At 48.2% G+C, this 26,737-nt stretch overlaps 1 protein-coding gene across 1 annotated transcript in view; it reads right to left on the bottom strand.

The window, feature by feature from the left end:
• Positions 1-17,566: 17,566 nt before the first annotated feature.
• Positions 17,567-26,737, bottom strand: part of oscp1b (organic solute carrier partner 1b) — a 97,432-nt gene continuing 88,261 nt past the window's right edge. Inside the window, exons 8-10 of the mRNA XM_070899243.1 lie at positions 20,030-20,169; positions 19,171-19,234; positions 17,567-18,671 (exon numbers count right to left, since the gene is read on the bottom strand). Of these exons, the coding sequence (XP_070755344.1) occupies positions 18,555-18,671; positions 19,171-19,234; positions 20,030-20,169 (321 nt within the window). The 3' untranslated portion in view covers positions 17,567-18,554. The remainder of the gene's footprint in view (positions 18,672-19,170; positions 19,235-20,029; positions 20,170-26,737) is intronic.

Here is a 26,737-nt window from a genome sequence, read left to right as displayed (position 1 = left end):
GGAGGTGGGTGTGTGCCCCCCACCCACCTCCATGGAGGTGGATGGGTCAAGCCACCCCCACCCACCTCCTAATTCCAAAAAGCATAGGAGAACCATCTTCCTGATCCAGGGAGAACCACTTTCTGGTCATGGTTACTCCCCTGTCAGGTCAGTTACGCATGATCTTAGTCAAAAGGCCAAAGAATGGTGAATGTTCAGGCCTCCTGTTTGGGTGAAACCAGGGCAGCAGTGTCCTGAAAATAGGGAGCAATAATCTACCACTCCGTTACCACCGTCACGGTGGCCACAGCAATGCTCACTCGGGAACACTGCTGGGTGGCCATGGGTCACGAGTCGGGCGGTGGGCTCATTTAAAATGCTAGTCAGGGGTCCTCTGACATAAATAGGATCCCGTCTGCCATTTTTAGAGAGACCTGGACTGCACTCACTCTGACCAATATCAGGTGGTGGTCTGGCCGAAGGCCCAAAAGGTAAGTTCCCCTTCATTTCTGTGGGGCCTGGGAGAAGGAGTGTTCCTCCAGGCTCCACAAACATAACCTGGGCCATTACTGTTCCAGCTCTCTCTCTCCCTCCCTTCTCTCTCCCCTCCCCTTCTTCCCCCCACCTTTGCCCTTGGGAGCCAGCAAGACTGCCTGATTTTGAGGCAGTCTGTAATTGATGTGTCTGGTTTATGGTCGCAGCCCACCAGTATAGGCCAGGCCTCTCCCGGGACTGCCGCTCCGATGCTGCTTGGAGGGAATATCCACGCCAGAGTTTGAGTGTGGTGGCAAGACAGCTGAACACTCTGCCACCAATACTAGAGCAGAGAGAGGGACCGCAGAGAACAGAGTTGAAAAGGCAGACAATGTGAGCAAAGGTGTAGAGTTGAAGGAGGTTTCAGACACAGGGGCCGGGGATAGTGTTGACAACCCTCCCAGAGACTGGGAGTCTCCCAGAATGGAAGACTGATCTCTTACACACTACAGCTAGCAACCCGAGAACAAAGTACTTTGTATCTGTGGTTCACGCCTGCCCTACTATCTCCGACTTGCATGGGGAGCTGCTGGCTCGAAACCATTCCCACCCCCTCCCCATCATCATACCTGCCCCCTCCCCATCATCATACTTGCCCCCTCCCCATCATCATACCTGCCCCCTCCCCATTATACCTGCCCCCCACATCATCATACCCGCCCCCTCCCCATCATCATAGCCGCCCCCTCCCCATTATACCTACCCCCCACATCATCATTCACGCCCCCTCCCCATCATTATACCCGCCCCCTCCCCATCATCATACCCGCCCCCTCCCCATCATCATACCTGCCCCCTCCCCATTATACCTGCCCCCTCCCCATCATCATACCCGCCCCCTCCCCATCATCATACCCGCCCCCTCCCCATTATACCTGCCCCCTCCCCATCATCATACCCGCCCCCTCCCCATTATACCTGCCCCCTCCCCATCATCATACCCGCCCCCTCCCCATCATACCTGCCCCCCCTCCCCATCATCATACCCGCCCCCTCCCCATCATACCTGCCCCCTCCTCATCATCATACCCGCCCCCTCCCCATCATCATACCCGCCCCCTCCCCATCATACCTGCCCCCTCCCCATCATCATACCCGTCCCCTCCCCATCATCATACTTGCCCCCCTTCCCATTATACCTGCCCCTCCCCATCATACCTGTCCTCCCCCCCACCCTCCAGATGCTCGAGGCTCCGCAGTTATAGCTGTCTTAAGTTGCCAGCCCTTCCAGTTCAAGAAACAGCCTGGAATTTCCACGCAGCTGGTCCTACATTTCCGATGAAGTTACGGTGGAAGATGGAGCGCGGCACCAGCCAGGAAGAAAGACCTGACAGCAGAGATGCCGATGTGAAAGGATACTGGCTTCTGTAAAAGTGCTCGATATTCTGAAGCTGTCATGTTTGTAACCTCACATAACTGTAACCTTTATGTAACAATACTGTACACTGTATACACCTGAGAAATGCACACCTTGACCACAGGGAGTGAACTTGTGGGAGACACTCCTCACCTGGTCATCCAGGTATATAAAGGGAGGTCCCACGCAGGGCCTGCACTTCTTGCTCCTGTGAATAAAGGTACAGGTCACAGAGTGACCTTGTCTCCAGTATGTGCCTCGTATTGATTTGCTGTAGTGTGTAAGGACACAAAATTTGGCAACGAGAAACGGGAATCAACGACTGAAGAGAATGGCCACCGGTAGCACGGAGGAACGGTACTGTGTTGGTGAGGACTGGGACGATTTCGTTGAGAGGCTCCAGCAGAGCTTTGTCATGAAGGACTGGCTGGGAGCGGCAGCGGCTGACAAGCGAAGGGCGCATCTACTGACCAGCTGAGGACCTCAGACGTACGTGCTGATGAAAGACAGCTTGAACCCGAGAAGCTGGCGGACAAGACCTTCGAGGAACTCAGTAAACTGATCGGTGAGCACCTCAAACCGGCGAGTAGTATACACATGGCCCGACACCGATTCTATACGCACCGACGTCGGGAAGGGCAGAGCATACCGGACTTCATTGAGGACCTTCGGCGCTTGGCCAGCCTCTGTAAGTTCACACACGCCTGCAGGGCGGAGATGTTACGGGATTTCTTCATTGAGGGCATTGGTCATGCCGGGATTTTTAGGAAGCTAATTGAGACCAAGGACTTGACCTTGGAAGCAGCGGCGTTGATGGCTCAAACCTTCATGGCGGGGGAGGAGGAAACCAAGATCGTATACGCGCGCAACTCTGCTCCCAACGTGGCGAGGGAGTAAACATTGTAAACGCGACTCAGAACCCCGCAGGCAGGCAAGGGCAATTCGACACCAACCAGGCAGTAACAGACTCCAGGGTGAGTCCGCAACAGAGACAATGGCAGGTTGAACGGACATTTACGCCATCACGGTGGACAATACATCCCGGGATGGGACCATTGACACCCACAAACAGAGTGCTCAAGAGTAATCAAAGAGACAATCAGAGAGGAATGCCTGGTAACAGCTCTTTGGTTCACAACAATCTCAGCTCATGCTGGAGGTGCGGGGGCAAATATGCTGCGAAGACCTGCCGGTTTCAACAATTCATCTGCAGAAATTGTAACTTGAGTGGACATTTAGCCAGGATGTGCAGGAAGCCTGCAGCGAGGCTGGTTTATGAAGTGGATGAACCACAAGAAGGGTCTGCAAGGCAGGGGTATGCCTGGGACACAGCAATGGATGCTGAAGTTCAGCGGGCCCAGGTGGCAAACATCCACAGTTCATACACAAAAACACCACCTATGATGTTGAGAGTACTGTTAAACAGCACCCCGGTATGCATGGAGCTGGACACAGGAGCCAGCCAGTCACTTATGAGTATCCAACAATTCGAGAAACTGTGGCCACTCAGAGTTAGCAGACCCAAACTACAATGCATTGACACGCAATTACGAATGTACACCAAAGAGATCATCCCAGTGCTCGGCAGTGCAATATTGGTGGTCACACATAATGGATCTCAGAACCGGCTGCCACTCTGGATTGTCCCGGGAAATGGTCCCACGCTTTTGGGGAGAAGCTGGCTAGCCGAGATGAACTGGAAATGGGGGGATGTGCATGCCATTTCATCTGTGGACCGAAGTTCATGTTCACAGGTACTATAAAAGTTTGAGTCATTATTTCAACCTGGTGTTGGGACTTTCAAAGGCACCAAAGTAGTGATACGCATCACCCCGGACGCCAGACCAGTGCACCACAAAGCCAGAGCTGTGCTGTATGTGATGCGGGAGAAAATTGAGAGTGAGTTGGACAGATTGCTAAGAAAGGGCATAATTTCACCCGTTGAATTCAGCGACTGGGCAAGCCCCATCATCCCTGTCCTAAAAACAGATGGCTCGGTCAGGATCTGTGGCGACTACAAGGCCACCATCAACCAAGTGTCCCTTCAGGACCAATACCCGCTTCCGAGAGCGGAGGATCTTTTTCTCACGCTGGCAGGCGGCAAGCTGTTCACCAAGTTGGACCTCACTTTGGCCTACATAACCCAGTAACTGGCCAAAGAATCCAAGCTACTGACCACCATCGCCACGCACAAGGGGCTGTTTGTCTACAACAGGTATCCATTTGGCATTCGATCAGCGGCCGCTAACTTTCAGAGGAACATGGAAAGCCTGCTCAAATCCACCCCCAGAACAATCGTATTTCAGGACGACATCCTTATCATGGATCGAGACACCGAGGAACACCTCCACAACCTGGAGGAGGTGCTACGCTGACTGGACCAGGTAGGCCTGTGACTAAAGAAGTCCAAGTGTGTGTTTTTGGCCCTAGAGGTCGAGCTTTTGGGCAAGAGGGTTGCCGCAGACAGGATCCGGCCTACCGAATCTAAAATGGAGGCGATCCGTTGCGTGCCCAGGCCCTGCAACACATCAGAGTTGCGTTCATTTCTGGGACTATTGAACTATTTCGGGAACTTTCTACCGAACTGGAGTACATTGCTGGGGCCGCTACATGTGCTTGTGCGTAAGGGTTGCGATTGGTTTTGGGGGGACTGTCAGGAACGGGCTTTCAATCAGGTGCGGAACCTGCTTTGTTCCAATGAGTTATTGACCCTGTACGACCCCTGTAAGAAATTGGTTTTGACATGCGATGCATCATTCTATGGGGTTGGGTGCGTATTGCAGCAGAGTAATGATGAGGGCCAACTCCAACCTGTGGCTTATGCCTCCAGGTCGCTCTCCCAAGCAAAAAACGGGTATGGGATGGTTGAAAAGGAAGCACTCGCATGTGTCTACAGGATGAAAAAGATGCACCAGTACCTTTTTGGCAGAAGGTTCGAGTTAGAAACGGACCACAAGCCGTTAACATCCCTGTTGTCCGACAGCAAAGCTCTCAATGCCAATGCGTCAGCTCGCATACAGCGATGGGCTCTCACGCTGGTTGCGTATGACTACACCATACGTCACCGACCAGGCACCGAAAACTCCGCTGACGTGTTCAGCAGGCTTCCACTGGCCACCACTGTGGGGGCAGCGGAGCAAAGCGCGCAGATGGTCATGGCTGTCGACGTCTTTGACAGCGCAGGCTCCCCCATCACAGCCCGCCAGATCAAAACCTGGACAAACAGAGATCCCCTCTTATCTCTGATTAAGAAATGTGTCCTGACTGAGGTTTGGGTCCCCGCACACGGAGCATGCTCTGAAGAGGTCAGACCGTTTCACAGACGGATGGATGAACTCTCCATCCAAGCTGACTGCCTACTATGGGGCAGCCGGGTAGTCATGCCCCAGAGGGGTAGGGAAGCATTCATCAGGGAACTCCACAGCGAGCACCCAGGCATCGTGCTTATGAAGGCCATTGCCCGGTCATATGTATGGTGGCCGGGAATTGATGCAGACCTGGGAACACTGCGTTTGCAGGTGCACGACTTGTGCCCAGCTGGGCAATGCCCCCCAGGGAGGCCCCACTCAGCCCGTGGCCCTGGCCCACCAAGCCATGGTCATGTATTCACGTAGACTACGCGGGCCCGTTCATGGGAAAAATGTTCCTCATTGTTGATGCGTACTCGAAATGGATCGAGTGCATCATATTGCATTCGTGCACGACATCTACCACTGTGGAGAGTCTGCGTGCGGTCTTTGCGATCCACGGATTGCCGGACATCCTAGTTAGCAACAACGGCCCATGTTTCACTAGCTATGAATTCCGGGAGTTCATGTTGGGTAATGGTATCAAACATGTCAGGACCACACCGTTCAAGCAGGCTTCCAATGGCCAGGTGGAACGTGCAGTCCCAATCATAAAGCAAGACATGCTCCGGATTCAAGGACCCTCCCTTCAATACCGTCTATCGCGCCTCCTGCTGGCCTACAGGTCCCGACCGCACTTGCTCATGAGAGTCCCGCCAGCGGAACTACTCATGAAACGTACACTAAAAACTCGGCTGTCCCTCATTCAGCCAGTCTTATCAGACATTGTTGAGGGCAAGCGCCAGACCCAAAATGAGTGCCACGACCGTAACTCAAAGGGGAGATGGATAGAAATCGATGACCCTGTATTTGTTCTTAATCACGCTGTGGGGCCCAAGTGGCTCGAGGGTACTATAATTGGTAAAGAGGGGAATAGGGTCATAGTGGCCAGACTCAACAATGGGCAGATATGCTGCAAGCATCTGGACCAAGTAAAAAAAAGGTTCAGCATGGACACTGAGGAACCTGAGGAAAATCATGAGATGTTGCCCACACCACTGCCAGTGAATGAGCAACAAGAACCTTCAGCAGCATGCACAGTCCCTGCGGTCAGCCCGGACGAGCCGGAATCACCACAGGTGACAGAGACACATGCCAAGGCTCAACAACCAGAGCCCCAACTGCGGCGCTCCACGAGAGAGCGTCGATCGCCTGAAAGACTCAATCTTTGACCCAAAGACGTTGGGGGGAGGTGATGTCATGTTTGTAACCTCACAACTGTAACTATTATGTAACAACACTGTACACCTGAGAAATACACACCTTGATCACAGGGGGTGAACTTGTGGGAGACACTCCTCACCTGGTCATCCAGGTATATAAAGGGAGGTCCCATGCAGGGTCTGTACTTCTTGGTCCTGTAAATAAAGTTACAGGTCACAGAGTGACCTTGTCTCCAGTATGTGCCTCGTGTTGATTTGCTGTAGTGGCTAAAGACCCAACAGAAACCATTCCAGCATACATGACACAGAGGGGCTGAGACACGAGCGCTCAAGGACCAATGCTGTCAGCGTGTTGCTTGTACATTTGGAAGCACGTCGCCACTTGGTTATTCGTTGTGTCCCTTACCCTTTTCAATACACTCCTTAAAAGATGTTGGTAAAGAACATCGTTAGCTCCATCAACGATTAATCACCAAAAGAATTCAAGTTACAGCCACATGGACATTTTTTTTAAAGGAACATTTCTCCCTGGCTCGCTGTGAAATTTCCATTAGAAATGCAACAGTTACCACAGCTGAAGGCTGACTCCACATCACTAAAGTCCATTTTAGTGTTCTGGAATCACTCATAAAAGAATATTAATTTATAATTCAGCTTTAATATTGCTTTCATGCACAGTGAATGGAGATGGTCAATAAATATATTCCCATGGTTCAGACAGGCAAGTCAGCTTGGTTCAGTTGATAGCACTCTTACACAAGAACATAAGAAATAGGAGCAGGAGTAGGCCATATGGCCCCTCGAGCCTGCTCTGCCAATCAATAAGAACATGGATGATCTGATCTTGGCCTCAACTCCACTTCCCTGCCCGCTCCCCATAACCCTTTACTCCCTAATCATTCAAAAATCTGTCTACCTCCACCTTAAATATATTCAATGTTCCAACCTTAATTCCCCCGCAGTGCAATTTACCTCACTAGCTGTTAGGGTTCCATTTGTAATTGTATACCAAGTATAGTTCCATTTCCCGTGGCAGCCCAAACATACGATGACCATCCCCATTTAGAACAATTGTCGGTGATCTTTAACCAGCATTTCCTAAGGTCTTCCATTGTGTATCTCTTATCCGCACCACCATCGGCTCTCACTCCTGTGGTTTCCTGCATGGGATGCATGCGTGTAAAAATGGTTCGCTCCCCTCTTGACCACCACCAGCATATCTTGGAATGTGTAAAGTTTTGCATGACCATAGGACACTCCCTTTCTTGGGTATTCCTTCTAAAGTGCCATTATTCCACTGCACCCACTGAGTCCGAGGGTGCCCCTCACCAGGCTTTTCGCAGACCAAACATACTGGGTCTCCGTCCGAGACTTTATAATTGGTCACTGATACCTGTCCTAGGCATGAATTTTGGCATCCAACCTTGATTCCGTCAAACTTTATTAAGTATTTTTGGTTCTCTTTTTCCATTGGAGGTTTAGTCCTTCTCCTTTTTGTCCCATTATGCGGGAACCTTCTAAGGAAGTAAGTTAGTATTAGTCCCCCAGGGGGGGAATGGCGACCGCCTGGATTTCTTGCCACCCTTAGTGGCTCGCCACCCTCTGGCGATCTTTGACCCAAATGGACCCTGAGTCCTGGTGCTCCTGGTGTCTATACAATGATTCCTCCCACCTTCCTGAGGGGAGAGGATATGTACGCAATCTGGTCTAGGTCCGGCTCCACAACAGGCAACCATTGTTACCCGATAGCTCATTACTCCCTCCTGCTTTTGTCGAGGCCCAGAGACCTCTCCTTTTGGCTCACAACATTCTTTGCTTTGGATCTCCGGCCACATCAGTGCTGTCCCTGCCAGGCACAGGATTCCCCAAAACACCTTCCCTTCCATTGGTCGATCATCTGAAATTAAACAAAAATAAACCTTGCTCTGTGAGGGATTTCACTTCCCACAGACTGAACATACATTACCTATTTAAATTATGACGGACAATACGGCTGCAGAGGTTTTCGTTGTCTCTCGCTTCTTCGTGTTCCTGCTGGAACAGATTAGGGCCTTTCCTTTGGACATGGAGTCCTGCCCCTTTCCGACGCCTCCCTGTCAGGTTCCTGATTATCCAGGACCGGGGGATCTACCGGCTGGTCCCCCAGTTCCTAACAGTCCCAAATTATGGGTGGAACTCGGCCAATCATACTCATAATGGTGGCCTGTTGCCTTTTTGACCTTCTGGTCAGTTCAGCTTCATCTGATTAATGTGGAACCATTTTACCCACCTCAGGAGCTACACTGCGTATACCATAGGGCTAGCCTTGTCCACTGTACTATACGATCCTTTATACAGGGGTTCAAACACACCCACCCTCACATAGTTATGCATCATCACCTGGTCTCCTACATGCCATTCCTGTGGTTTACTTGGGGTTAAATACAGTCGGTTGCGTTGATATGCTTTCCTGATGTTATGGGCAGCATTCAGGTTGAGTTCCCTTAAGAGCTCCCACAACTCCTTCACAAACTTGTCTCTGTTTACCTCTTTCAACAGTTTGTCAATAAGAGTAGGGACCAGTAAATGGGTAGGTGTGTGCATGGGTCGCCCTGTTAGCAACTCGTGCGGGGAATACCCAGTCCCTTTGGACTTGTTACTTCGTATCCCCATGAGGAGCAGAGGAAGCACTTCATCCCACCTCCTGGGCTGCTCTTCTAATTCTTTCCGAATGGCTAGCTTGAGAGTCTGGTTAATTCTCTCTACAATTCCGGACGACTGGAGATTATGGGCCACCTGCCATTTCCCCTCAATCCCTAACAGCATCGCCTGTCCCATAAAATGGCTTCCCTGATCTGACTCTACCTCGTTGGGGAGCCCCCACCGAAGAACACTTCCCTAACTAGAATCGCAGCAGTCCCTAATGTGGTTGTGGATTGTAGGGGAACGCCTGCACCCACTGTGGAATTTATCCACCAGGACCAGGCAAAACTTATTACCTTTCCCGGAGGTGGGCAATGGTCCAATATAATCTATCTGGATACATTGCCAAGGGCGGGTGTGACCGAAAGGCATTTTCTTCCTATGGGGATCTGGATTATTAGCTGCGCAGATCAGGCCATTTTTATAATAATCTTCCCTGAAATGGGGCCACCACGCTACATCCCTGATCCTGTCGAAAGGAAGTTCTGGTCCTGGATGACCAGCCCTGGCTCCCCCGTGTGGCAGTTGCATAAACTCCTCCCGATACCTTTCCGCTACTATCTACGTTGATACGTCCTTACTATACAGTATAAATGCAAATGAGGCCCATGCTTGAGAGAAGGTCAGTCTGTGACCTATCCTTTATTCCATAGCACTCAAGTGATGGAAGTGGGTGGAGCTCCCCCATTTATATCTGAAGGTCGAGGTTAGAAGTGTCTCCCACAAGTTCACCACCTAGTGGTCAGTGTTCTCACAGTGTACAACTTAGGTCAGATTATACATGGGTTACAATGCTGGTTGAATACATGACATCACCTCCCTCCCCCCAAAGTCTTATTGGGATCACAGGTTGAGTCTCTCTGGGGGCTAAGGGGGGCTTCCCTGGGCGCATTGCCCAGCTGGGCACACGTGTTGCACCTACGAACACAAAGTTCCAGATCTGCATCTATCCCTGGCCACCAAACGTGTGACCTGGCAATTGCCTTCATCGTGACAATGCCCGGGTGCTCATTGTGGAGTTCTCTGATGAACACCTCTCTGCCCATCTGGGGCATGACTATGCGGTTTCCCCACAGTAGGCAATCGGCCTGAATCGAGAGTTCATCCTTGCGCCTGTGAAATGGTTTAAATTTCTCAGGGCATGCCCTGTATGTGGCTGCCCAGTCCCCATTCAGGACACATTTCTTGACTAGAGACAATAGTGGGTCTCTATTTGTCCAGACTTTAATCTGATGGGCTGTCACGGGTGAGCCTTCGCTTCCCAAAGCTGCAACAGCCATGACCATCTCAGCAGCATGCTCGGTAGCCCCCTCAGTGGTGGCTAGTGGGAGCTTGCTGAGTGCATCGGCGCTGTTTTCGGTGCCCGGTCTGTGCCGAATTGTGTAGTCATAGGCGGCTAACGTGAGTGCCCACCTCTGTATGCGGGCCGATGCGTTTGCATTTATGGCCTTGTTGTCGGCCAAAAGGGACATTAGGGGTTTGTGATCTGTCTCCAGCTCAAATTTCCTGCCAAACAGGTACTGGTGCATTTTCTTTACCGCATATACACATGCGAGTGCCTCCTTTTCTACCATCCCGTAGCCCCTTTCTGCCTGGGACAGACTTCTGGAGGCATAAGCTACCAGCTGTAACTGACCCTTGGCATTGACATGCTGCAACACACACCCGACACCATAGGACGACGCATCGCACGTTATCACAAGTTTCTTACATGGGTCATATAGCGTTAACAGATTGTTGGAACATAACAAATTGCATGCTCTATTAAAAGCCCTTTCCTGGCTGTTCCCCCAGACCCATTCGCAACCTTTGCGTAGGAGCACGTGTAGCAGCTCTAGCAGCATGCTCAATTTGGGAAGAAAGTTGCCAAAATAGTTCAGGAGCCCCAGGAATGAACGCAGCTCCATCATGTTACGGGGTCTGGGTGCTCTCTGGATCGCTGCCGTCTTGGACGCAGTAGGTCTGATCCCGTCTGCTGCTACCCTCATCCCCAGGAATTCTACCTCTGGAGCTAGGAAGATGCACTTCGCCTTTTTCAGTCGCAGTCCTACCCGGTCCAGTCTGTGTAGCACCTCCTCCAGGTTGTGGAGGTGTTCTTCAGTATCGTAATCCGTGATGAGGATGTCGTCCTGAAAAACCACCGTCCCTGGAATCGACTTGAGGAGGCTTTCCATGTTTCATTGGAAGATCGTGGCGGGCGCCGAGCGAATCCCGAACGGACATCTGTTGTACTCAAACAACCCCTTGTGTGTCGTGATGGTGGTCAGCTTCTTTGACTCACTCGCCAGCTCCTGGGTCATGTAAGCTGAGGTCACGTCCAATTTTGAAAAAAGTTTACCACCGGATAGCATCGCAAGGAGGTCCTCCGCTCTCGGTAGCGGGTACTGGTCTGGTGACACCCGATTGATGGTGGCCTTGTAATCGCCACATATCCTGACCAACCCATCCGCCTTGAGCACCGGTACAATCGGGCTCGCCCAGTCACTGAATTCGACTGGCGAGATGATGCCTTCCCTCAGCAGGCGGTCCAATTCGCCTTCTATCTTTTCCCGCATCACGTACGGCATCGCTCTGGCCTTGTGGTGTACTGGCCTGGCGTCCGGGTTTATGCGAATCACTACCTTGGCTCCCATGAAAGTGCCAATGCCGGGTTGAAATAATGAGTCAAATTTGTCCAGGATCTGTGAGCATGATACTCGCTCCACAGAGGAAATTGCATTGACATCGCCCCATTTCCAGTTCATGACAGCAAGCCAACTCCTCCCCAGTAGTGCGGGACCATCCCCCGTGACAACCCAGAGTGGCAACCTGTTCTCCGAATCTTTGTGGGTCACGACTACCGTGGTGCTGCCTAGCACCGGAATGATCTCCTTTGTGTATGTCCATAGCTGTGCGTCAATCGGCGATAATTTTGGCCTCTTGGCCTTGGATGCCCATAACTTTTCGAATTGTTTGATACCCATCAGGGACTGGCTGGCCCCTGTGTCTAGCTCCTTTGATACTGGGATGCCATTGAGGAGCACTTTCATCATTATCGGTGGCGTCCTGGTGTATGAACTGTATACGTGCTCCACATGAACTCGCTGAACTTCAGCTTCCAGCGATTTCCCCCAGCGTTCATTTCTGCAATTTCTGCAGGTATTTTGCTCACCTCTGCAAACTCTGGCTGAGTATGTGCCTCCACGCCTCCAACATGAGCTGCTGTTTGAAACAAAAGGTCCCTTGCCAGTCGATCGTCCCTGACTGCCCCTGTTTTTGCCCTTGAGTGCACCATTAACAGGTGTTGATGGCCCTATTACTGGCCGCATTGTCCCTTGCAATGGCATGAATCGTCCTTCAACTTGCCATTGTCTCTGTCGAACTCCCCCTCTGGGTTCGACTACATGTTGGGGCACGCCCGATTGCCCTTGTCTGCCTGGAGAACTGTATGCTGCTTTAACAATGTTGAATCTCTGTCCCAACCATTCCTTAACACAGTACCTCTCATCTGTTCTGCTCCTGGCCATGTTCGCGTGGTTTAAATCCCAGTTTCTCGTCGCCATTGATACATCCTTACTATACAATATAAATGCACATGAGGCCTATGCTTGAGAGAAGGTCAGTCTGTGACCTGTCCTTTATTCCATAGCACTCAAGTGATGGAAGTGGGTGGAGCTTCCCCTTTTATATCTGAAGATCTAGGTTAGGAGTGTCTCCCACAAGTTCACCAACTAGTGGTTAGTGTTCTCACAGTGTACAACCCAAAGTTCTATAAAGATTGAGTAGTGGACAGGCAGGAATGGAGCAGTGTGCATTTATTATCAGCATCGGGGCAGTTATGGGCAGTGAGGACATCAGTCTGCCCGTTGGAAATTCGAGAATTCCTCTCCAGGCGCCTCTGATAATAAAGCAGATGTTGGTAGAGAGGACAGCTACCAGGCTATCTATCCCAGCTCACCTCAATGAAAGTGGCTATCTCGCCATTAAGATACTTTGTAGATATTTATTCTGTACAATTCTGACAAATCTGAACTTTATTTTGGCCAATCAGTGAATGCTGAGGACACCATCAGGAGCACTAGCTGAGGATAGGTTATTGAGCCTAACAGGAGGGATGGTTGACTGAATTAACATAAGTTGACATACACCAAAGGATGCCATTGTATACCTTAATTTAGCTCCCTCCTATTGCTGGACTCAGTATACTTTTCTTCCAAGTCAGTGAACCAGATGATATCAGCATTCACTGTATTTGGCTAACTACAAATTTTTAAAATATCCATGTAAAAATTATGAATGCATCTTCTAATTTCAACAATTATTTCACAAAGGATGGCATTACATTAGCCTGGATGTTTCACTGAATGACCAGTCTTACTATTCATGCATTCACTACAAAATACTATCATTAACTGTTTCAAATAAATATTTAGGCATTGCCTTTTATTACTATGCAAAATTATGAACACAATCATATTATTAATTAAATATTATATACACTGAATTCCTCTGGAATATCATATCAGATCATATGATATCAGAACTGCTGGAACGATATAGGTCTATCAGCAGCTGAAAGAGAATAGGTTACCATTTAAAGTAATTAAGGACTTTGACTGAAAAATGAGTTTGACGGAGTGAAGAACATTGTGTGCTCTGGGAGATGCTTTCGATTCCAAATGCTGTTTATCTGAATTTTTTTTATTCGTTCACGGGATGTGGGCATCGCTGCCAAGGCTGGCATTTATTGCCCATTCCTAATTGCCCTCGAGAAGATGGTGTTGAGCTGCCTTCTTGAACCACTGCAGTCCTTGTGAAACTACTCCCACAGTACTGACTTTGTCGTGGCAGCGTGTTACCAGCCTCATCTCACCGAAAACATTAACCAGTCTTTTCACACGATGATGCCCTGCTGTGCATTCGTCATTTCACTCGTTATCTCTACACACAGAACTCCACAGGAAGAAGCAAAACAGGGATGCTCATGTTCAGCTCTGGTGCAGGTAGTTAGTAAGCGTGGTATTAGCTCATTTCAGTTTCTTCATGCCAGAGTTTACAGGGAAAGAAAACTTGGTCGAGATACTCAGCATGGGGGAATGGTAACATAGAGGTTATGCTACTGGACTACTAATCCGGAGAAGTGGGTTCAAATCATTGGGGAATTTAAATTCAGTTAATTACACAAGTCTAGAATAAAAAGCTCGTGTCAGTAATGGTGACCATGAAACTATCGGATTGTGGTAAAAACCCATCTGGTTCACTAATATGCTACAGGGAAGGAAATCTGTCGTCCTTACCTGGTCTGGCCTACATGTGACTTCAGAACCACAGCAATGTGGTTGATTCTTAATTGCCCTTTAAATGGCCTATCAAGCCACTCAGTTGTAACACGCTGCCACGACAAAGTCAGCACTGTGGGAGTAGTTTCACACGGTTCAAGAAGGCAGCTCAACACCATCTTCTCGAGGGCAATTAGGGATGGGCAATAAAAGCCAGCCTTGGCAGCAATGCCCACATCCCGTGAACAAATAAAAAAAAATCGAGATGAACAGCATTTGGAATCGAAAGCATCTCCCAGAGCACATAATGTGCTCCACTCCGTCAAACCCTCATCTTACAAGCCTTGAAGGGAGAAGCCAGCCTGCCTTTTCTCTTTCAGGTGTCAGTCAACTTGCACTTTGTAAATCGGATGTGGTGATTTTTCGGATTCTCCACAAATCTCCCAACATAGGATGTCCATGAACATCTCAGACGTTGCAAAAAAGGAGGGAGGGGTCTATTGACGAATGAGCTTGTGGACAAATTCATGTTCCAGCTTAGAAAGGAGGTGTCTGAGAGGTGCAGTTATACAGGTATATAAAATTGACAAGAATATAGGAAAAAGTTAACCCAGAATATCACTTTAAATGAAATTGTGGGAGTATAACTAGAGGACATAGGCTCAAACTAGTGATAGGTATTTTTAGGACAGATATCAGGAAATTCTTCTTCACATATAGAGTGATCAACACATGGAACAAACTACTAGAGAGAGTAGTGGAAGCAAATATCCTGGAATCATTCAGCAAACAACTGGATGCTACAATGTGTTGGGGGTGGGGGACATTAAAGATCTCTCTGGTTTGGCTGAATGAACGTCCCTCGTCTGTAATTATCTTGTGACAGAGGTGAAAATGTGCCCCCTTCAGGATTCTCCAACATCGATATCTATCACCCTGACCCAGAAGACCATCTGTCAAGAGTACCTGCGTAAGTAAATCACCTACTGCAGAGACGTTATGTAACTGTGTCTCTTCAACGTGTGTATCAAATACAGCACTGGCGTACACCCACTGAAACACTGGATGAGACTGACCTTCGACGTACTGACCTTCCGTCACAGCTAATATTCTGTAGTTAAGTATTCAAATAGGACCAATGCAGAAAGAGGAACTTTTTACATATTAAAAAATAATTTTTACTGCCGATTTCCTTTCTTTCCTGAAGTAACTGATCTGCGCTTTGAGTAGAAGCAATTTTCTTTAAGATGGTTATATAGCTGTGAGATCAGTTGTAAATCGTACACCAGTCAGGAGGGATTAGTGATTTATCACTAAGTTCATCAATGCGCAAAGCCCCATTTGCTCATCATACAGGTTTAACTTCTACAACACAATAAGAACCTTGGAAGAAGGGACTGAGTGTAACGTAGCCAAGTTTGCTGACGATACAAAGATGGGAGGAAAACCAATGTGTGAGGACACAAAATATCTGCAAAAGGACAGACAGGCTAAGTGAGTGGGCAAAAATTTGGCAGATGGAGTATAATGTCGGATAGTGTGAGGTTATGCACTTTGTCAGAAAAAAAATCAAAGAGCAAGTCATTATTTAAATGGAGAAAGATTGCAAAGCGCCGCAGTACAGTGGGACCTGGGGGTACTTGTGCATGGAACACAAAAGGATAGTATGCAGGTACAGCAAGTGATCAGGAAGGCCAATGGTATCTTGGCCTTTATTGCAAAGGGGATGGAGTATAAAAGCAGGGATGTCTTGCTACAGCTATATAAGGTATAGGTGAGGCCACACCTGGAATACTGCGTGCAGTTTTGGTTTCCATATTTATGAAAGGATATACTTGCTTTGGAGGCAGTTCAGAGAAGGTTCACTAGGTTGATTCCGGGGATAAGGGGGTTGACTTATGAGGAAAGGTTGAGTATGTTGGGCCTCTACTTATTGGAATTCAGAAGAATGAGAGGTGATCTTATCGAAACGTATAAGATTATGAGGGGGCTTGACAAGGTGGATGCAGAGAGAATGTTTCCACTGATGGGAGAAGACTAGAACTAGAGGGCATGATCTTAGAATAAGGGGCCGCCCATTTAAAACAGAGATGAGGAGAAATTTCTTCTCTCAGAGGGTTGTAAATCTGTGGAATTCGCTGCCTCAGAGAGCTATGGAAGCTGGGACAGAAATAGACAGTTTCTTAAACGATAAGGGGTTATGGGGAATGGGCAGTGAAGTGGAGCTGAGTCCATGATCAGATCAGCCATGATCTTATTGAATGGCGGAGTAGGCTCGAGGGGCCATATGGTCTACTCCTGTTCCTATTTCTTATGTTAAGTTAGTACAGGTACCCTCTGCCCTATGTTTCTTGTACCGCTCTCAAATCATTGCCTCAGCAGCATGAACTGAGCGTGCACTCTACCCCCAGGAAGAACATCCAGGGATATACCGGAGTGCACACTGGGCCTTTAGCACCACCAGCAATCTGCTTTCTGATTAATGGGAATGGTGCATTGGATTAAACCTGCCAAGGCATCGGGTCAATCTGAAGGTTTCCAGTGAAAAGTGTTAGCACACAGATTTCCGAGCGGATAACAGGGTTCCTGGAGGCATTCGGTTAACATCTATATAGGCCGACCTTGGGAAATCAGCCGTCGGGAAAGGCCTGCTCTGCTTTGTGTCAGTGTAACAACTATCTTCCCAGCTAGATTCATGATCAGCAGCACCTCGGGCAATCGGTGATATGTAAGCAGGCACAGTAAATTGAAAACAAACATATCCTGCAACAGCTTCACCCGACAGTGAAGAACCTTCCTGTCACACAGCCAGCTTTAGGCCTCCTCAAAGCCCGTGGCGACTGGAAATGGGGGCTGAGGTCAGGTCCCCGGTCCACTGGTAAATGCTGCAGCCACCACAAGTCTGGAGGCCAAGGATGCAAGAGCTGTAAATAAAGAGGTGGAAAGGGGTGTGGCCACTCAGCAGAAAGCCAGATTGATGAGAATACAGATAAGGAAACACGAAGGGAGGAAGTGCTGCTGGAGAGCGAATGTCAAGGGAAATACTGGAAATAATGTTTAGATATTTAAACAGATAATTTCAGCAAGTGAATTAATTAGAGCCAGTCCAATGTATAAGATAGGAAATAAGAAAACTGTGTGGGATGAAGATATTGTACCTCAGAAAATGTTAAAGTAATAATGAATAACAGACCGAGAATATATAGGGAACACATATGCTAAATACAAATTAACACCGACACTCAATTTGAATGTAATATTTTAATGAAGTTGTCAGTGTTTAAAGTTATTAAATAACAATTAATTGTGGCAATTAATAGTTGCTCATTAGAAATTCTGGGTGCAGAGGCCCAAAATCCTGAGGCCAGCTCTGCCCTTTAACATTCAAAGTAGAACCAAAGCTTTGTGCCTGTTTGATTGGATGTATGAATCTGAACAGTGCAAGAAGATTGGCAGATTTTCATACAACTGCTGGACAGATGGGTTCCATAGCATGGCTCAGTGACCCTTTGGTCACTCACAATGACCCCAATATCATCCACTGTCAGGGTACCATAGCATGACGCCGTGACCCTACTGTCACGCACCATGACCCCATTGTCAAACACAATGACCCCACTGTCACGCGCCGTGACGACAATGTCACGCACCATGATGCCACTATAACCTACACTGACTGTTTCAATGACATGACATTCTTGCCAACCATCCATATTATTTTTACACCCTCCCCTAACCTCCAATGGCTACATAATCAGCCACAGTCCCAGTTTTACCTGGGTGTGACTTGATTTTCACAGGTGTGCTCTCAAAAAAAAAAAATATATTATAAAAACAACCCTTGCATCCTCTACAAATCTGTCTCCAGCTCACTGACCAGCAAAAATTCACAACTGAGCCAAATCATTTCCCTCGGTCTTCTCCCACTTCACATTGCGACCCTGCCCCATTGCTTTTCCAATCCCACATCCAGGTTTTGAGGGTCACAAACGTTGGTGAATACGATCACAGTTTGTCTCATTTAATATTTTCTACGTACAGTGAATGTAACTGGATAAAATGGTGCGTTGGTGCACGAAACTGTATAGTACAGGATTCAGCTCTTGGTACAGGAAGTGAGTGAGTTGTTAACTGAAATAACTCCTTCACAGGGTTGAAAGCCAGCAACTGATGTTGTGCCAAGGAAGGTCATGTGGAAAAGACGGTAACGCCACAGCTGCTCACTGGTAGGAGGTCACAAGTCGTCCATCATGGCCAGGAGGTCATCCCCTTTACTGAGCCTGTCAATGGGCTGCTCCTGGACATGGAACTCGCCCATAATTCGAGCTAGCTCTTCGTGCTGTTGCTGGTCCTGCAGAGAGGGACAAGGCATATAATCTGACCGGCTGCTTTGTAAAAAGAAATAAAGCAAGATCCTCAATGGACTGAGTGGGTAAACGCGCTGTGCACAATGTATTGTTTGGAGACAGGGCCCGAGGTTAGATCCCTGGGTCTGTTGTTGGGCAGACCCTTCTCAGTCGGGTTGGCAGTGGGGAAGCTACACAACTGCCTTCACTATCGGGTAGGTCACAAACCAGCTGGGCTCCCTGCTCCCGAGTGCTATCCAGTAACCCTTGCTGGAGAGTGTGCATGTCTGATGCAGCACAAGACAGGATTGGGCTTGTATGTAACTCCTCCCCATTTAGCTGAATTAGCAACGACCTGCTGGTGCCCACATGCATTAAACTCTTTGTTGAGTCAGCGACTTCAGGTGAGAAGGCTGAGGCGGGGGGGGGGGGGATCTCAAATGCCCAAATGAATTAAAAAGCGTGGCGCAGCTGCAGCAAATAGCAATCAGACATCCTTCTCACCTTAGTGGCCTGTATGTTGAGGACTTCAATAGAAGATTCTGCAGGGCTGATGGTCGCTGCATGGCTATAACATAAAAATAGGTCAACAGTAAACTTGCTATGGCTCATTCTTTAGAAGGAGTTAAACTTCTGCAAACAATTTTTCCCCACTCCCCTGACATAGTCTGGAGCTGAGCTCCTGTTCCTGATACTTGGTTAATTTTGTTGTTTTATGGTAATGTTTCAGTGCCTTACTGGCAATGTTTTACAGTAATATTAAAGCTCAGTCCTTTTGTGCTATTGCTGCCTCCACTGAACAAGACTGCCCTTCCTTAAAGAGGCACTGTCCCCTTAACCTTCCCGCATGGTGTAACACCAACACAACAATTCCTGTGTGTGTGTAGAGGATTAAATCACTCCAAATATTATTATCTCCTGCCCTCTGCAGTGCTACCCTTAAGGCAGCCACTAGGAGGTGCAAGGCACTAGTCCAATCTGACTCGCAGTTATAACGATCATTTCTTGCTGTAGGGATGTGCTGGGCCTCCCAACAGTTCTTCACCCAAAGATACAGGTGAGACGTGAAAAATTAATCTTCATAGAATCTTACATCACAAAAGGAGGCCATTCGCCCCATCGTGCGTGCGTGTGTGTGGGTGCACAGGGCTTTGTGTGGGAAGCAGTGTGTGGATATGGGTATGTGTGGATGTGGGTGTGTGCACAGGGGTGCGTGCGGGAAGGAATGTGTGTGTGTGGGTTTGTCTACAGGAGGGTGTGAGGGAAAGAATATGTGGGTGGGTATATAGAGGTGTGTGTGTTTGTGGTTATAAACCTTGTTCCTGTGAAAGAAACACAACTAGATGAAATGGCATCAACTTACTCTTCCTCCTCATCTGTGCCAAACAGATTCAGCCGAAATCCTGGCTCATTGGCCACAGGCGCCTGGATCTCCAGGCCTCCCATTAACTGTGCCAACAGGTTCAGCTCCTCTTTCGCCAGTGGATTGGGGGCTGCATTCTCCTGGAAAGCCAAAAACACAAGAGTAAAACAAGCAGGAGAACGGGTAGATTATAGGTAGGCATCACTCAGTACTGACACACAGACTGAACTATTTTGACAGCACCAGAATCTGACTGTCGGGCTGACGTGCCAATGTGAAATGGAGAAACTGCAGGTAACAATTGGGTGTGCTTGCATTCTCTCAGCATGGACAGAACATCCAGTCCTCGATGGTATCATGATTCTAGACAGGGATGTAGAATACATTCAAAACATTGGCAAGAACGAGAGAAAGAGAGAGAAATAAAGAAAGTGAAAAAGAGAAAAAGAACGAACAAACTTGCATTTATATAGCACCTTTCATAACCTCAGTACATTCCAAAGTGCTTTACAGCCAATTAAGTACTTTTGAAGTGTAGTCACTGTTGTAATGAAGGAAATGCAGCAGCCAATTTACATACAGCAAGCTCCCACAAACAGCACTCCTTCAACACTTCATTAACATGTCAGCCTAGATTTTGTGCTCAAGTCATTGGAGTGGGACTTGAACCCACAAAACCTGACTCAGAAGCGGGAGTGCAACCATTGAGCCACGGCTGACACCGTGGAATACAAACCTCAACTGAAACCTGAAATGGTTTATAAAAAGTAACCAGAGGTCCCCAATCACTAAGAGAGGACGAGGTATTCCCAGCACGGAGAAAAGCAGTCAGCACAGGGCCATTCACTCCACTTGCATGTGCCTTCACGCGAGCAGCCACCTGTCGACAGATCCCTTGCCCAGTTTCAGCTAAGGAAATAATTAGACATTTCAGGGGAAAAAATATTAAGTCAAAGAAGGGGAAAATAATATTAAGAATTTAATTTCAAGCTTTACATCAGAACCCCTTAACCTGAATATTTTACTTCATTTAAAGGGTAGCTGTGTTCTAATGTAGTCCTGATTGCCTCTATCATTTAGTCCTGTGCTCCCTTCTTTTACATTGTAAAACCATTTGTTACCAGGCCGATCATCTGATAACACCCGGTGCCCCACAAAATGGATGATCCCAGCACACCTTCAGCAGGTTGAAAGCTGAAGGGGTGATAGAGAGGAACCAGCAACTGCAGAGATCTCTTCATTTAGAACACTTGGCATTGCAAGTTTATTGAGTAAAATACACTTTCTTGATAGATGGATACAAAAATCTGTGAAGAAAACGTTCTGTCAAAGTCCTCCCCTTCTGTACAGTGAAGAAACCTAGGCTGACACCTCAATTCAGTACAGATGGAGTGCTGCATTGTTGGAGGTGCCGTCTTTTGGATGAAATGTTAAATTGAAGCCTGTATTGATTGACCTATTCAAGGGCACTACAATAACACACAAGGGTCAGGCTCGAATTCTATTCACATAAGATGCATTATCACCCTTCAACGATCTTATCCAAGTGTGAATGAAACACTTGCTCAATCCTGTTCTCATGGGGTTAACAGTAACATCTCTATTAAGAGTAAATCCATTGGTTCCAAACTTCCAAGGGAAGCCACACTCCTGAACGGAGCATGGGATGGAGATAGAGCTGCAACACTGTACTGCCATTTCTCTAATCCCCGCTCGCTCTGACCATGTGGGGGCATGCGATTGGTGAATTTACCCTTTAGAATCTCTGTGTCTGTTACTCTCCCTCTTACTATTGGTCTCCCCCTCTCTCCACGTCCATATTACTTTTCTCTATCTCTGTATCTCTCACACCACTGTTACTCTCTCCCTATCTGTTTCTCCTCTCTGTACTACTTTCCCCCTTTCTCTGTTACTTTCCCCCCGTCTCTGCTTACTCCCCTTTATGTCTCTGTCTTTGTTGCGTCTTTTCCTCTTCCTGTATCCATTACTTTCCGTTTTCTCTATGTCCTCATTAATTTCCACATTTGTTACTCTCTCCTACTTCCCCTATTTCTATTACTTTCCCCTTTTCCTGTTATTCTTTTCCAGTAGTTGTGTCACTCTCTCCTTTCTTGGTTCTTTCCTCCCCCCCCTTCTTTCTGTTAGTAACTCTCCATCTGTTACTCTCTCCCTGTCTCTGTTACTTTCTCTCTTTCTCTATGTGTATGTCTCTCTCCCACAGGGCCTCGACTTGTGATTTTCACTGATTTTAGGAAGACTGCAGGGAGGTTTAAGTGGCACAAAATCTCAGTCCTCCTCATCTCTAGTCTGTTACTCTCTCCCTGCGTCTCTGTTACACTTCTTTCTCCGAGTTTCTCTGTTAATCCATTCTGCATCTGTTACTCTCACTCTGTATCTAGGTTATTCTCTCCCTGTGTCTTCATTACTTTCCTTCTTTCTCTGTTACCCCATCATTCTCCTTAATTCCTCTTCCACTGTGTTTCGCTCTGTTTATTACTGTGTTGCTGTTACTCTTTCTCTTTCTGTCTGAGGTTCTGTGGTCGGTTAGTTACACCCTTACCAGCAGTGCATTTATGATTGACCCACAGAAATGACTGGCAGGATAGTGGTAGAGCACACTGGTACTCCAGCATACTGCACCTCTGGGTGGTAGGATGTGGGCTTCCGCAAATTCCTCATGCACAGAAAGTTTTTGATTTCAGCAACTAATACTGTTGCCCTTAACCCACCCACCTGGTGCTGCTGGAACGGGCCCACCCACCTGGAGCTGCTGGTATTGACCCACCCACCTGGTGCTGTTGTCTCTAGCCCACCCACCTCTGGGAGCGGAGGACAGACCCAGCCTGGGAGTGGGGGAGAGAGCAGGTGTGGTGGTGATTCCAGCCCGTGTCCTGCGACTTGGGCCTCCCGGCTGGACCTCCTGCAGCGACTGTGAAACATTCTGCCCAGGGCCGGCATCGAACCGGCCGAAGGGACTCAATTTTTAAAAAAACTTTTAAATTTCTTAAACAATTCGGGAAAACTTTTAAATTTTTAATCAACTTGGAGAACTTTCTTTTTCTTTTTTCTAACTTTTTAAACAACTTGATTTACATTTTAGATGTTTTTAAATCAATTTTATCTATTTATTAAACTTTCAATCAACCTGTGTAACTTTTTAAAAAATAATTCGGAAATACTTTTAAACTCTTAACCTTTTAAAACAACTTGGAAGCCTTTGGGGAAATTCTTAACCTTGGAAGAAACTTTCCAAAACACCCCTCGGAACCCCAGCGGCCAGCTGACCTTCCAAATGCCTGCCCCCCAACCAAGCCTTGGGCCATCTACCATCAATGGTGCTACTCGGCGCCGAGTTTGCGGCCAACATCTCGCCGTAGGCAATTAGGCTCATACAGCAGTGCCTGGTCTCCAGTCGTCTTGGACCCCCTTGCCACTGGACCAAGACCTTGCTCAGCTAAGCCCATGTGGTTGCCGGTGTGCAGCGACCACCCCACGTTAAAAGAACTCACGCACAGACATTTTCCACTTCGCTAATATGAAGTTCGGGACCTGGAACGTCAGGACCCTCATGGACAATTCCAATAGCAACATGCTAGAGTTGCCCGGGAACTTAGACGTTTTGACATTGATATCGCCGCCCTAAGTGAGACCTGGCGGGCAGGGGAAGGCCAGCTCAAGGAACATGGTGCAGGTTATACCTTTTTCTGGAAAGGAAAACCAGAGGAAGACCGCCGCCTTCATGGAGTCGGCTTCGCTGTCAAAAATGAACTGGTCGACCGCCTCAAAGACTCCCCCTGTGGGGTTAACGAACGCCTCATGACTCTTCGCCTTACCCTATCCCGGAACCAATGCGCCACAGTCAACAGTGCTTACGCCCCAACACTCGATGCAACGGATGAGGCTAAAGAGAGTTTTTATTCCAACCTCGAGACATCCCTGATCCTCCGAAGGTGACTTTAATGCCAGGGTCGGCAATGACACAGCCCTCTGGGGAGGCATGATTGACAGAGAGGGGGGTAGGGAAAGCCAACTCCAGTGGTACCCTACTCCTGACAAAATGTCTAGAACACAAACTCCTCATCACCAACACCCTGTTCCGCCAGAGGGATAAATACAAGGCATCGTGGCAATACCCTCGTCCAAACACTGGCATCTGCTCGACTATGTCATCGTCCAAGCCAGGGATCACAAGGATGTGCGCATCACCCGTGCCATGACAGGAGCTGACGACTGCTGGACGGACCACCGCCTAATCCGATACATCATCGATATAAACATAGCCCCAAAGCAGAGGGACAGCAGAAGCAGTGCCGTAAAAAAGTTAATGCCGGGGCACTTAAAGACCCAGCTAAGAGAGCCCTATACAGCCAGCGCCTCACAGTTAATCTGGCGTGCCTTGATGACCCTGAGATGCTGAATGCCCACAGTGCTTGGTCTGCTCTCTAGGTCTCCATAACCAGTGTCTGTGAATAGACATTTGGTTACTCAATCAGAAAACCCAAGACTGGTTTGATGAAAATGATCAGGAGACTCAAGAACTCATAGATCGTAAGCACAGAGCATTTCTGAGCCTCAAGCAACAACCCAACATGGGAGTAGCAAAGCAGCATTACAGACGGCTCAAGGCTGAGGTCCAACAAAAAACCCGGGAGCTAAAGAACAGGTGGTGGATGGAGAAAGCACAGGACATACAACAACTGGCTGACAGCCACGATATGCGATGATTCTTCATCACAGTCAAGACCACCTACAGTCCAAACTCCCAAGGATCCACCCCACTCCTGGCCAAGAACGGGGAAACACTCATCAAGGACACCGAGGCTGACAGGGCCCGCTGGAAGGAACACTTTGAAGATCTCAATCGAGACTCTGCCTTTGACTTGAGTGTTCTCAGCTCCATCCCGCAGCATGCGACCTGCCACCACCTCAGTGAAACCCCAACGCTGCACGAGGTAGGCAAAGCCATAAAACAGCTCAAGAATAACAAGGCTACAGGTGCGGATGGAATTCCTGCTGAGGCGCTAAAGTATGGCGGAGAGGCGCTGCTGGCACGGATACATGACCTCATTTCTCTCATTTGAAAGGAGAACATGCCGGGAGAGCTCAGGGATGCAGTGATCGTGACCATCTTTAAAAAGGGGGACAAGTCCGACTGCATCAACTACATGGGAATCTCCCTGCTATCAGCCACTGGGAAGGTTGTCGTTAGAGTTCTCCTCAACCGTCTTCTCCCTGTGGCCGAGGAGCTCCTCCCGGTATCACAGTGCGGATTTCGTCCCCTACGGGGCACAACGGACATGATCTTTGCAGTGCGACAGCTGCAGGGAAAATGCAGGGAACAGCGCCAGCCCTTATACATGGCCTTTTTGATCTTACAAAGGCCTTTGACACCGTCAACCGTGAGGGCTTATGGAGCATCCTCCACTGTTTTGGATGCCCCCAAAAGTTTGTCAACATCCTTCGCCTGCTCCATGACGACATGCAGGCTGTGATCCTTCAAAGCGGTTCCATTGCAGACCCAATCCACATCGGGACCGGTGTCAAACAGGGCTGTGTCATCGCTCCAACTCTCTTCTCTATTTTCCTCGCTGCCATGCTCCACCTCACAGAACAGTGCAAATGGAAGACAGCTGTATATCTGTCTCCTTGCCTAAGGAAGGATATACTTGCCATAGAGGGAGTGAAACAAAGGTTCACCAGACTGATTCTTGGGATGGGGGGATTGTCCTATGATGAGAGATTGAGTAGACTAGGCCTATATTCTTAAGAATTTAGAAGAATGAGAGGTGATCTCATTGAAACATACAAAGTTCTTACAGGTCTTGACAGGGTAGATGCAGGGAGGGTGTTTTCCCTGTCTAGCGAGTCTAGAACCAAAGGTCACAGTCTCAGAATAAGGGGTCGACCATTTAGGACTGAGATGAGGAGTGGTGGTAAATCTTTAGAATTCTCTACCCCAGAGGGCTGTGGAGGCTCAGTCATTGAGTATATTCAAAACAGAGATAGATAGATTTTTGGATATTAAGGGAATCAAGGGATATGGGGATAGTGCAGGCCAGTGGAGTTGAGGTAGAAGATCAGCCATGATCTCATTGAATGGCGGCGCAGGCTCGAGTGGCCGAATGCCTACAACCTGCTCCTATTTATTATGTTTTTCAGCTAGTCCCACTTCCTTGCCCCTTCCCCGTAGCCCTGCAATTTCTTTTCCTTCAGGTACTTATCCAATTCCCTTTTGAAAGCCACAATTGAATCTGCCTCCACCACCCTTTCAGGCCATGAATTCCAGATCCTAACCACTCGCAGCGTAAAAAGGTTTTTCCTCATGTCACCTTTGGTTCTTCTGTCAATCACTTTAAATCTGTGTCCTCTGGTTCTTGACCCTTCTGCTAATGGCAATAATTTCTCTCTATTTACTCGGTCTAGACCCCTCATGATTTTGAACACCTCTATGAAATCTCCTCTCAATCTTCTCTGCTCTAAGGAGAACAACCCCAGCTTCTCCAGTATATCCACATAACTGAAGTCCCTCATCCCTGGAACCATTTTTGTAAATCTTTTCTGCACCCTCTCTAAGGCCTTCACATCCTTCCTAAAGTGCATTGCCCAGAATTGGACACAATGCTCCAGTTGAGGCTGAATCAGTGTTTAATAAAGGTTCATCATAACTTCCTTGTTTTTGTGTTCTGTACCTCTATCAATGAAGCCCAA

This window comes from Pristiophorus japonicus, chromosome 14 (genome assembly GCF_044704955.1).
Source record: "Pristiophorus japonicus isolate sPriJap1 chromosome 14, sPriJap1.hap1, whole genome shotgun sequence".
Taxonomy (NCBI): Eukaryota; Metazoa; Chordata; class Chondrichthyes; family Pristiophoridae; genus Pristiophorus; species Pristiophorus japonicus.
Note: the sequence above shows the minus strand (reverse complement) of the source record. Positions and strands in the feature narration are given on the sequence as shown.